The 12,353-nt window shown below is 37.8% G+C and overlaps 1 protein-coding gene across 1 annotated transcript in view; it reads right to left on the bottom strand.

The window, feature by feature from the left end:
- The window catches only part of ELP4 (elongator acetyltransferase complex subunit 4), a 258,523-nt gene that overhangs the window by 168,344 nt on the left and 77,826 nt on the right, over positions 1–12,353 (bottom strand). Inside the window, exon 5 of the mRNA XM_010831809.1 lies at positions 7,671–7,810. Within this exon, the coding sequence (XP_010830111.1) occupies positions 7,671–7,810 (140 nt within the window). The remainder of the gene's footprint in view (positions 1–7,670; positions 7,811–12,353) is intronic.

Here is a 12,353-nt window from a genome sequence, read left to right as displayed (position 1 = left end):
GGTCATATATGGATGTGAGAGTTGGACTGTGAAGAAGGCTGAGTGCTGAAGAATTGATGCTTTTGAACTGTGGTGTTGGAGAAGACTCTTGAGAGTCCCTTGGACTGCAAGGAGATCCAACCAGTCCATTCTGAAGGAGATCAGCCCTGGGATTCTTTGAAGGAATGACGCTAAAGCTGAAACTCCAGTACTTTGGCCACCTCATGCGAAGAGTTGATTCTTTGGAAAAGACCCTGATGCTGGGAGGGATTGGGGGCAGGAGGAGAAGGAGACGACAGAGGATGACATGGCTGGATGGCATTACTGACTCGATGGATGTGAGTCTCAGTGAACTCCGGGAGTTGGTGATGGACAGGGAGGCCTGGCGTGCTGCAATTCATGGGGTCGCAGAGAGTCGGACACGACTGAGCGACTGATCTGATCTGATCTGAATGCTGTGAAACTGTACTGTCTAATAAGACAGTACTTGTCACACATGGAATGAGAAATCAAGTTGGCCTTGGGAAGCATCATTATGAACAAACCTAGTGGAGGTGATGGAATTTGTTGAGCAATTTCAAATCCTAAAAGATGATGCTGTGAAAGTGCTGCACTCAACATGCCAGCAAATTTGGAAAACTCAGCAGTCGCCACAGGACTGCAAAAGGTCAGTTTTCATTCCAATCCCAAAGAAAGGCAAAGCCAAAGAATGTTCAAACTATAGCACAATTGCACTCATCTCACATGCTAGCAACGTAATGCTCAAAATTCTTCAAGCCAGGCTTCAACAGTATGTGAACTGTGAACTTCCAGATGTTCAAGCTGGATTTGGAAAAGGCAGAGGAATCAGAAAACAAATTGCTAACATCTGTTGGATCATTGAAAAAGCAAGAGAGTTCCAGAAAGACATCTACTTTTGCTTTATTGACTATGCCAAAGCCTTTGACTGTGTGGATCACAACAAACTGTGGAAAATTCTTCAAGAGATGGGGATACCAGGCCAACTGACCTGCCTCCTCAGAAATCTGTATGCAAGTCAAGAAGCAACAGTTAGAACTGGACATGGAACAACAGACTGGTTCCAAATTGGGAAAGGTGTACGTCAAGGTGTACTGTCATCCTGCTTATTTAACTTATATGCAAAATACATCATGAGAAATGCTGGACTGTATGAAACATAGCTAGAATCAAGATTGCCAAAAGAAATATCAATAACCTCAGATATGCAGATGACACCACACTTATGGCAGAAAGAGAAGAACTAAAGAGCCTCTTGATGAAAGTGAAAGAGGAGAGTGAAAAAGTTGGCTTAAAACTCAGCATTCAGAAAACTAAGATCATGGCATCTGGTCCCATCACTTCATGGCAAATAGATGGGGAAACAGTGGAAACAGTGTCAGACTTTATTTTCCTGAGCTCCAAAATCACTGCAGATGGTGACTGCAGCCATGAAATTAAAAGGCAACTGCTCCTTGGAAGGAAAGTTATAACCAATCTAGACAGCATATTAAAAAGCAGAGACATTATTTTGCCAACAAAGGTCCATCTAGTCAAAGCTGTGTTTCTTCCAATAGTCATGTATGGATGTGAGAGTTGGACTATAAAGAAAACTGAGTGCCTAAGAATTGATGCTTTTGAACTGTGGTGTTGGAGAAGACTCTTGAGAGTTTCTTGGACAGCAAGGAGATCCAGCCAGTCCATCCTAAAGGAAATCAGTCCTGAATATTCATTGGAAGGACTGATGCTGAAGATGAAACTCCAATACTTTGGCCACCTAATGGGACAAACTGACTCATTTGAAAAGACCCTGATGCTGGGAAAGATTGAAGGTGGGAGGAGAAGGGGATGACAGAGGATGAGATGGCTGGATGGCATCACCGACTCATTGGACATGAGTTTGAGTAAACTCCAGGAGTTGGTGATGGACAGGGAAGGCTGTCATGCTGTAGTCCATGAGGTTACAAAGAGTTGGAGATAACTGAGCAACTGAACTGAAGTCACACATAGCTACTTACACTTGAACTAATAAAACAAAAATTTCAATGTCATATTGAAAATACTCATTATTAGTTGCATGTGGCTTGTGGCTGCTATTTTGGACAGTACAGGCATAGAAAATTTCCATCCTTGAAGAAAGTGCTATTGGACAGTACTATGTAAAAAAGTTCATGAGGGCTGCTTTGGACACAAAAATAGGAGCCACCAAAAAGCAGGGAGAAAGATTAATTAGGAGGCTATGCCAAGAGTCCTGGCAAGAAATATGGGTGACTTAGGTTTAGCATGGTGGAGGTAAGGGATGCAAGAAGTGATCAGGATCTGGATATACTGACGATATAGTTGACAGGATTTACCGATAGATTGAATATAGGGAGTGGGACAGAGAAAGGGTCAACAAGTGGAGAGAGACAATTGTTGGAAAGAGACAAGCGAGACAAGGGTCAACAACTGCTTTATTGAAGGAAGACTAGAAATATGAAAGAATATACATAAAATACATAACTAAGAGAGAGTACATCTATGGGCAAGATGACTGGGATTAGGAATGTGGGAATAAGGTGGAAGATACCAAAACAACCAATGAAAATAGCATGCTAGAATGCTAGAATGATCAATTAAATTCCATGTATCCAAAGGCCCCCTTGAAGAACAGAAAGAAGAAAGAAAGGTAAACATATAAGCAAGTCATTTCTCTTCATTGGTCAAAATGAGGTTCAGGATAATAGTTCTCTCTCTACAGTTTCAGATAGCATCTTTTTACTTTAATTATATCACCAGCAGATAAACAGGTAGATAAAATTCCTCCTCACACTTATATCTTTGATTTTCTTTAGCTCTGAGATTTATATCATTATATCATTTATTATATATCCTTCAAATAGAGTAGTTTATAGTCTAATTCTATAACTTTATGATTCTGTTATGCACCTTTAATCTTACCTAGAAGCTCTCTTCCAAAATTCCTTTTTCGTGAGTAAATTTTCTACTTATAACTTCTAAATATACTATGGTTCTCTGCTTCTCAATCTAAGAAAAAAATCTGTATTTTTGAAATAAAATATACTCTTACATGGCTATGTTTCAGTTATTGGTTTCATCCCACTAAATCTCTGTGCTAAGAACAGGACTACAGTTAATCTGAGTTATAACTATATTTTATGCTTTGATTCACTAATTCATTGACTATCAACTTAATACTTGTGTCCTAGATTCAGACAATAAATAGATGAAAAAAAATTATAACTTTTCCTCAAGGATTTCCAAAGCTTGGTGGGAACATAAGAATGTAGACAAAACAAATAATTAAGTGTAATGAAATTAGTGTTTTGACAGAAGTGCAAACAAAGGAATATTAGTAGGAACATATGGCAGAGAAGGCAATGGCACCCCACTCCAGCACTCTTGCCTGGAAAATTCCATGGATGGAGGAGTGTGGTGGGCTGCAGCCCATGGGGTCGCAAAGAGTCGGACACGACTGAGAGACTTCCCTTTCAGTTTTCACTTTCCTGCATTGGAGAAGGAAATGGCAACCCACTCCAGTGTTCCTGCCTGGAGAATCCCAGGGACAGTGGAGCCTGGTGGGTTGCTGTCTATGGGGTCGCACAGAGTCGGACATGACTGAAGCGACTTAGCAGCAGCAGCAGCAGCAGGAACATATGGGGAACACACAGCTATGATTTGTCTATGAAAATACTACAGAGGTTTATCTAGAAGTTTCACTTACTATGGTAAAGAGACTTTGCAGGATAAGAAAAATGAAATGACTGCTAAAATTGTAAATAGTATTCCTATCCACTTTCCACTGTTTTTCTCCTAGAAATTCTCCCAGAAAGATAACTAGTTCTCTTAGAATTTAGTTCATTCTAGTTAATACAAAACTTTTAGCTACTACTAGCTATTGTTGGAGAAGGCAATGGCACCCCACTCCAGTACTCTTGACTGGAAAATCCCATGGATGGAAGAGCCTGGTAGGCTGAAGTCCATAAGGTCATGAAGAGTCACACTCGACTGAGCGACTTCACTTTCCCTTTTCACTTTCATGCATTGGAGAAGGAAATGGCGACCCACTCCAGTGTTCTTGCCTGGAGAATCCCAGGGATGGCAGAGCCTGGTGGGCTGCCATCTATGGGGTCACACAGAGTCAGACACAACTGAAGCGACTTAGCAGCAGCAGCAGCAGCAGCAGCTACTGTTAGCATAGATATGTAAAAGTAAAATCTTGAATTTCAAAAAAAAAAAACACATGAAAACAAAATCAATTATTTACTACCAACTGTATGTAAACTCAGTATTAAAGACCCAATATATTTATAATTTAAAAAGTACCACTTTACAATATAGTGGGTAAATTAGTTGGCTTGGGGTACTAGAACAAAATATTGGGTGGCTTAAACAACAGGAATTAATTTTATTGCTGTTCTGGAGACTAGAAGTCCAAGATCATGGTGCCAGCAGGGTTGGTGTCTGGTGAGAGTCAGGGTTAGTGTTGGGTTGCAGATGGTCACCTTCTCGCTGTGAGCTCACATGGCTTTTCCTGGGTGTTTACTCAAGGAGAGAGTGGAGAACTCAGTGTCTCTCTTTCTTTTTTAAGGTCACCATCCTATCACACCAGGGCCCCACCCTCAAGACATCATCTAAGTGAGTGAAAGTCGCTCAGTTATGTCTGATTCTTTGCGACCTCATGGACTATACAGTCCATGAAATTCTCCAGGCCAGAATACTGGAATGGGTCGCCTTTCCCTTCTCCAGGGGATCTTGCCAACCCAGGGATCAAACCTAGGTCTCATCTAACTAACTCCCAAATGCCCTATCTCCAAATTTTGGGGATTAGGGTTTCAACATATGCATTTGGCAGGGGAGGTGGATGGGATGAATACTAACATTCAGTCTATAATAGTAGGTTAAGCAGTATGTTAGTAGATTCATGAATAAATAATAAAGAATTACAATATCTTTCTAGTAGGGAAAAAGAACTGTGCTTGGACATACCTATTAGCAAAGTTTACCTCAAAACAACATCAAATTAAAAAAAACAAATTGTAAACTGTTTTAGAATTATTCTCAAAATCAGTTTTTCTATTGTTTTATGTTTGAGGTGACCAGATTTATAACAGTAAAATACCAAAACAAAATTATCTAGGCAATATTATTGTAATACATTTCAAGATTCTACAACCAGGCTTTATTTTGAAAGTTTAAACTGTAGGTACGAACATTTTCCATTGGCAAATATACCAGTAATTTTAGTTATTATAGATTTCAAATGGCCTTCAGTTCTTCTTACTGTAAAGAAAAAACTTTATAGGTTTCAACAGCGCCTTTAGAAATTATAAAATTATACATTATGTCCTCATACATGATAGACACAGCCATATCCTCTAGTCTTAATTATAGGAAAAGTATGGACAAGTGTAAGGCTTAGCTTTATTGTTTTATAAATGAACCAGTAAAGTTCATTTTAGTGAAATGAGCACATGCTTTTCATAAAATAAATCTCACATGGTAAAGTACCCATTTTCAAAATTAATTTAATTACATGTTTAAAGTTTAATTACATTTAATTAAGCATTTAAGTTTAATATGAAATAAATGAATTATCAGTTAACTACTATGAAATGAAATACTGCCTTGATAATTAAAATCTATAAATTTTCCTGTTCCGTGTAAAACTGTTAGTTCTCAAAAATATTCTTAAAATATATTTAAAAAACTACATCCCCATATCTAATCAAGGTATAATTTTTCTGGTGCCCAGCTTCTTGTTGGGTTATACATTTACTGCAGCAGTAAATGGAGACAGCCTGGTAAAGAAAAGAGAGCAGGGGGTTTTGGATACTTGGGTTTGGTGTCAGCTTTACTCACTCACAGACTTAAACAGTGGTAAAGCTGTTCAGTGTCTTTGACCTCAAGTTTCCTACAAAGTGCAGATAATACTGCTTCTCTTGTAGGGTTGTTTGGAGGATAAATGAGATAGCCCATGGTCTAATGCCTGGAATATTACCTGATATTGATCAGGTTAATTGACAAATGTTAATTTCCCACCACTTTAGTTGCTAAGTGAATAAAAACCACTTTGTATTTTCTGGCTTAAAAGGTTTCATCTTTAATTTTTTTTAATTACAAAAGTAACACTATATCTTTTTTCATGTATTTACATCATAATTAATGTATATTTTTCAATTCCCTAAGCACTCCATGAATGGAGACAGAATAGCATTACTGCTAACAGAGGTTTTTAAATCAGAAAGAACCGACTTTGAATCTGGGTTTTATGATTTACTTTTTGAGAAATCATGGAGACACTATTTTACTCTATTTCCCAAGTATGTGTATATGTATGTCTGGTTCAGTGAATGACAAAAATTAGAAACTAGTATAATCAATAAAATCAAATAAATGGAATAGTCTTCACTAAACTCTCAGGCAATATTTCTGGGAAAGAGACTCTAGATTTTTAAATCATACATCAACATTTAATAACTCATTTCATTTTGAAAATAATGGTTTTACAGTGTAAAAGAGAACAACCTATTCTGTGAAGCAACAACCTATTCTGTGAAAACCTTCCCCTGATTCAACTGCAAACAGTATGAATTAAAATTAAGTATTTCTTTATTGTTCTGTCGCTCAGTCATGTCTGACTCTCTGCAACCCCATGGACTGCAGCACACAGGCTTCCCTGTCCTTCACCATCTCCTGGAGCTTGCTCAAATTCATGTCCATTGAACTGGTAATGCCATCCAACCATCTCATCCTCTCCCTTCTCCTCTTGCCTTCAGTCTTTCCCAGCATCAGGGTCTTTTCTAATGAGTCAACTCTTCGCATCAGGTGGCCAAAGTATTGGAGCTTCAGCTTCAGCATCAGTCCCTCCAATTAATATTCAGGATTAATTTCCTTTAGGACTGACTGGTTTGCTCTTCTTAAAGTCCTAATACTTTAGAAATTATTCAATGTCAAGTCTTTAATTTTCAGAGTTTTGTCTTAATAAAGTTAGTAGCAGTATGAATTGGAGAAGGCAATGGCACCCCACTCCAGTACTCTTGCCTGGAAAAAATCCCATGGACGGAGGAACCTGGAGGCTGCAGTCCATGGGGTCGCTAAGAGTCAGACACGACTCAGCGACTTCACTTTCACTTTCATGCACTGGAGAAGGAAATGGCAACCCATTCCAGTATTCTTGCCTGGAGAATCCCAGGGACGGGGGAGCCTGGTGGGCTGCCGTCTATGGGGTCACACAGAGTCGGAAACGACTGAAGTGACTTAGTAGCAGCAGCAGCAGTATGAATATGTTGTGTTGGTTTATTATGTATCAAAAACATGGAGCAATAGCATGATTTTATACCATTTTCACTGCTATATTACTATCAATAAGCAATATTTATGTATCTTGTGCATTTGGGGCTGAAAGATCCTATTACTGAATTATTTCACATTTTATTGAAAATAAACAGTAGTTATTACAAATTTGGTATCCAGATTTGTCAAGTTGCAAATTAAAGAGTAATGATAGGTCCAACAGTTACAGGATTAGAAAAATCACATATAATGAAATAACATAAAACATTAAGGTTACATATTACTTAGAAAACTAATATTTATTAGGATTTGTTCCTTTAAATAGGCATTCTTTCAAAGACTGTGGTAAAAATGTATTTTACTAACCTTTGAAATCAGAATTGAAATCATTAACTTACCAGGATTCTACATTAAAAGCTGATGATATTTTTTCTGGGAGAAAAAATCCATGCCACTTTGAGGTCTCAATGAGTTCTTGTGGTATCCTTTTTGATATATCATAATAGTGACCAAATCTTGAAGATGATACTGGTCCAGCCTGATAAGAAAATCCACACTGGTTGTTAAAAATTTATTTTCTTCAAACTGTAATTTACTTATCCTACATTCAGCAAGATACTGATATATTTATGCATTTTAATTCAAATATGGAAGAACTGATATATATAGACTTACTACATTAAAAAAATATATAACAAATTTGAAATATATCTCTATCCAAATATACCTTTATCCAAAGTTGAACTACTAACGGACTCTGCATGGCAACAGTTTCTAATAATATCTCTGATCTTTATTTCCTTAATTTTCACTGTCTTGAATGCTACAAAACACAAAAATTTTAGAACACTCAACAAAATTAGGTACTATTTATAGAAACCGAGGCACTGCACAGGGTAGGTTCTTAGCTTATGTCACTAAGTAAGTGGCAATTTTGTAATCCAGAGAAGAAAGAGACATTCGCTTGCCACTAGGTGTCTGCATTTTAAGACTTCATGAATTCATATTAAATTAAACCCCCACAAACATCAAATTATACAGTAATACCGAATTAAAAAAAATTAAAGTCTAGTAGAAACACTATTCTCAGATTCAGAGTCTGGGGGTTTGTCATTCATTTGATATACAGAATAGCTCTTCATTCCTCCATAAGGTACTATTTGTTTTCATTAATAAAAAAGACCTATCAATTGGCTTAATCTAATCTTTTCAATACAATATATACAGATGTATGGTTTCAAAAACATGATTTATCCATTTGCCACGAAACTGCTAACACGTACATTATGTCACATTAAAATTTGTTTCTTAAAAAGAGGGAATAAGGTTTTTAAATGTAAAGTTATTAGTCTAAAGCAATTTAAACAAGGTCTGTTCTTTGGCCTATAATCTATTCTTTATCCGGATTATGGTTCAAAATGTTTTTACTGCAATCTCTGCTAGAGCTCATCTTTTTATTGTGTAAGTCCAAGTCCCCTTAATGTTTTAGAAAGGCCTTGACTAACTGAACTTTGATCTGATGTCTTCATTGAGAAAAACACCAGGTTGCCCATTTCAGATGCAAATCCCCCTAAGGCCCAATAGAATTTAGTAAAGACAGCAAAAAAGAAGAAACAAGAAGTTTCCAGGATCCTCTTTGAGAATCCTGGGGCACACTGGTGTCCTTAATCCACAGTGCTGCATGGATTAAGGTAGGTGATAACCTCTCCTGATTCAAAAGAATAAGCGGAGCGCCTACAAACTGGGTGGAGACTGGGATCTGGTAATAATGAAACACCATGCAATAAAAGCCTGGTCCATGTCAGAAGCCTCTGAAAAGGCCTCAATGTACCACATTCCCAGGCCTAGTAGGGAAGCTTGCAAAAGCCCACCTGAATCAAATAAGCATGAATAATCTATTTTAGCGGACTGGCCATGGGGAGAGAGAAAGAAAGAGAGACTTTTCGCTTCTTTTAAGTTAATAAATTTATTAGTGGACTGAAGGTTCTTGAAGTCCTATGCACTCTCAGAAATATGCTAAATTGCCAAGAAGCAAAGTATGCTTTTTAAGTTGCCGTCTACACCAATGTTTCTAATGATAATATTAATGTCATCGAAATCTGAGATTTGGGATGAATCAAGGCAGAAAATTGATTTCATGCTGTGACAGTCTACACACAGAACACAAATAATTCATCAAAATGTAAAAATTTATTTGGAAAATTTTAAAATTATAATTAAATTATTACTTTTTTTTACAAATTAAGATTAGATATGGCAACTAAAATATCTATAGGGTAGACATTAAACATTTAATCACTGATGAAAAACTTTAATGCTGCAATAAAAATGAAAAATAAATACACTATTACAAGAAAAACAATTTTTTAAGTTTTTTTTCTACCCAAGACACCCTGAGTGTTAACGGATCATCAGATGATTGAAATGTTGTGAAATCTTCTAGAATTGTAAAATAAAGACTTAAAATATTTCCTTTAAAAAGGTCACTGAATGCTCTAAATCTAATAATAACAATGGTAATCCATGAAAAACTATCAACTTCCTGAAACAATAAATGCACTAAAAAAATTAAAGTATCATCAATAACTATTCCAATCAATAACTATTTACTCAGTTTGGTATAGTTTTACATAATGAACACTTAATTCACATCATAAACTACCCTTTAACTTTGTCAGCTGTGGAAGAGAGTAAAACGGAATGGTTCAATAAAAATTGACTATGCTACAGGTTTCCAAGAGGAGCAACAAAACAATACCCTCCCTCACCATGAATATGTCAGAAAGAAAGCAAAAATTCAGACAAGAGCTTCACCAGAAAAAAAACAGTCCAAACAAGACATTTTCTTAGTGTTATCATTTCTTGTTTCTCAGTACGGCATAACAGAAAGCAAGAATCCAAGCAGTTATAAACCATTTTGAGCATCAGTTCAATCATTAGAAACCAGAGTGAATAATAACAATTTCACCAGACTATTGTAAGAATCTAATGAAATACTGGAAATGAATATCTTGTAAATTATCAAGCACTAAACAAATATTATTAATTATTATTATTGTGTTATGATTCACTAGACGATTGTAAGATCCATCACTATCCTTTGCCATTACACTGCTCTCCTGGAAAAATGGTATTTGTTGTCATCTAAAACATGTATATATCTATCACTGGACTGTTGTAGCTGAACTACTAAGATGGAAAGCCGAAGTGTAATGAGGATTTAATATAATAGAGATCTAATATGCTGTTTTAAAGTGCCATTCTAAGCCCTGGTAGTAGAGCTCTACAGTATTAAAAAAATTAAGTCTCAGAATAGGCTGTAGGCCATCATCCTTGGAAGGGCATGGGCCTCCTGGTGGTTCAGGCAGTACAGAATCAGGAGACTTGGTTTGATCCCTGGGTCAGGAAGATTCCCTGGAGAAGGGAATGACAACCCACTCCAGTATTTATTCTTGCATAAAAACTCCAGGGAAAGAGCAGCCTGGCAGGCTAGTCTATGGATTTGCAAAGGTGGACACAACTGAGCAACTAACACTTTTTCACTTTTATCAATCCTTGGGGTGAACAGGGAACAAGGTTTGGTTTAATGATTTGATAGGAAAGAAGTACACGTGTCCACACAGGAGAGAAAATCAAAATCACAGGATGAAGGAAAGTTGGCATCTACAAACTATACACCCCTCCAATGGGAAGAAGCACTACTTTATGCTTTACTGAGCTAGTGTTATTTATTTAAGTGTACATATTCTTATTCTAACCCCATGACCAAGGAGCCGTGGCTGCGTGGGCACAGGAGGGCCTAAAGGAGCTATCCCACATTGAAGGTCAGAAAGGGTGGCGGTGAGGAGATACCTCTCGTCCAAGGTAAGGAGCAATGGCTGCGCTTTGCTGGAGCAGCCGTGGAGAGATACCCCACACCCAAGGTAAGAGAAACCCAAGTAAGATGGTAGGTGTTGCAAGAGGGCATCAGAGGGCAAACACACTGAAACCATACTCACAGAAAACTAGTCAATCTAATCACACTAGGACCACAGCCTTGTCTAACTCAATGAAACTAAGCCATGCCCGTGGGGCAACCCAAGACGGGCGGGTCATGGTGGAGAGATTTGACAGGATGTGGTCCACTGGAGAATGGAATGGCAAACCACTTCAGTATTCTTGCCTTGAGAATCCCATGAACAGTATGAAAAGGTAAAACGATAGGACACTGAAAGAGGAACTCCCCAGGTCAGTAGGTGCCCAATATGCTACTGGAGATCAGTGGAGAAATAACTCCAGAAAGAATGAAGGGATGGAGCCAAAGCAAAAGGAATACGCAGCTGTGGATGTGACTGGTGATAGAAGCAAGGTCCGATGCTGGAAAGAGCAATATTGCATAGGAACCTGGAATGTCAGGTCCATGAATCAAGGCAAATTGGAAGTGGTCAAACAAGAGATGGCGAGTGAACGTCGACATTCTAGGAATCAGTGAACTGAAATGGACTGGAATGGGTGAATTTAACTCAGATGACCATTATATCTACTACTGCGGGCAGGAATCCCGCAGAAGAAATGGAGTGGCCATCATGGTCAACAAAAGAGTCTGAAATGCAGTACTTGGATGCAATCTCAAAAATGACAGAATGATCTTTGTTCGTTTCCAAGGCAAACCATTCAATATCACAGTAATCCAAGTCTATGCCCCAACCAGTAATGCTGAAGAAGCTTAAGTTGAACGGTTCTATGAAGACCTACAAGACCTTTTAGAACTAATACCCAAAAAAGATGTCCTTTTCATTATAGGGGACTCGAATGCAAAAGTAGGAAGTCAAGAAACATCTGGAGTAACAGGCAAATTTGGCCTTGGAATACGGAATGAAGCAGGGCAAAGACTAATAGAATTTTGCCAAGAAAATGCACTGGTCATAACAAACACCCTCTTCCAACAACACAAGAGAAGACTCTATACAGGGACATCACCAGATGGTCAACACAGAAATCAGATTGATTATATTCTTTGCAGCCAAAGATGGAGAAGCTCTATACAGTCAGCATAAACAAGACCAGGAGCTGACTGTGGCTCAGACCATGAACTCCTTATT

Source organism: Bison bison, unplaced genomic scaffold (assembly GCF_000754665.1).
Source record: "Bison bison bison isolate TAMUID 2011002044 unplaced genomic scaffold, Bison_UMD1.0 scf7180017864531, whole genome shotgun sequence".
Classification (NCBI taxonomy): domain Eukaryota; kingdom Metazoa; phylum Chordata; class Mammalia; order Artiodactyla; family Bovidae; genus Bison; species Bison bison.
The sequence above is the reverse complement of the archived record's forward strand: the minus strand, read 5'-3'. Positions and strand labels throughout refer to the sequence as shown.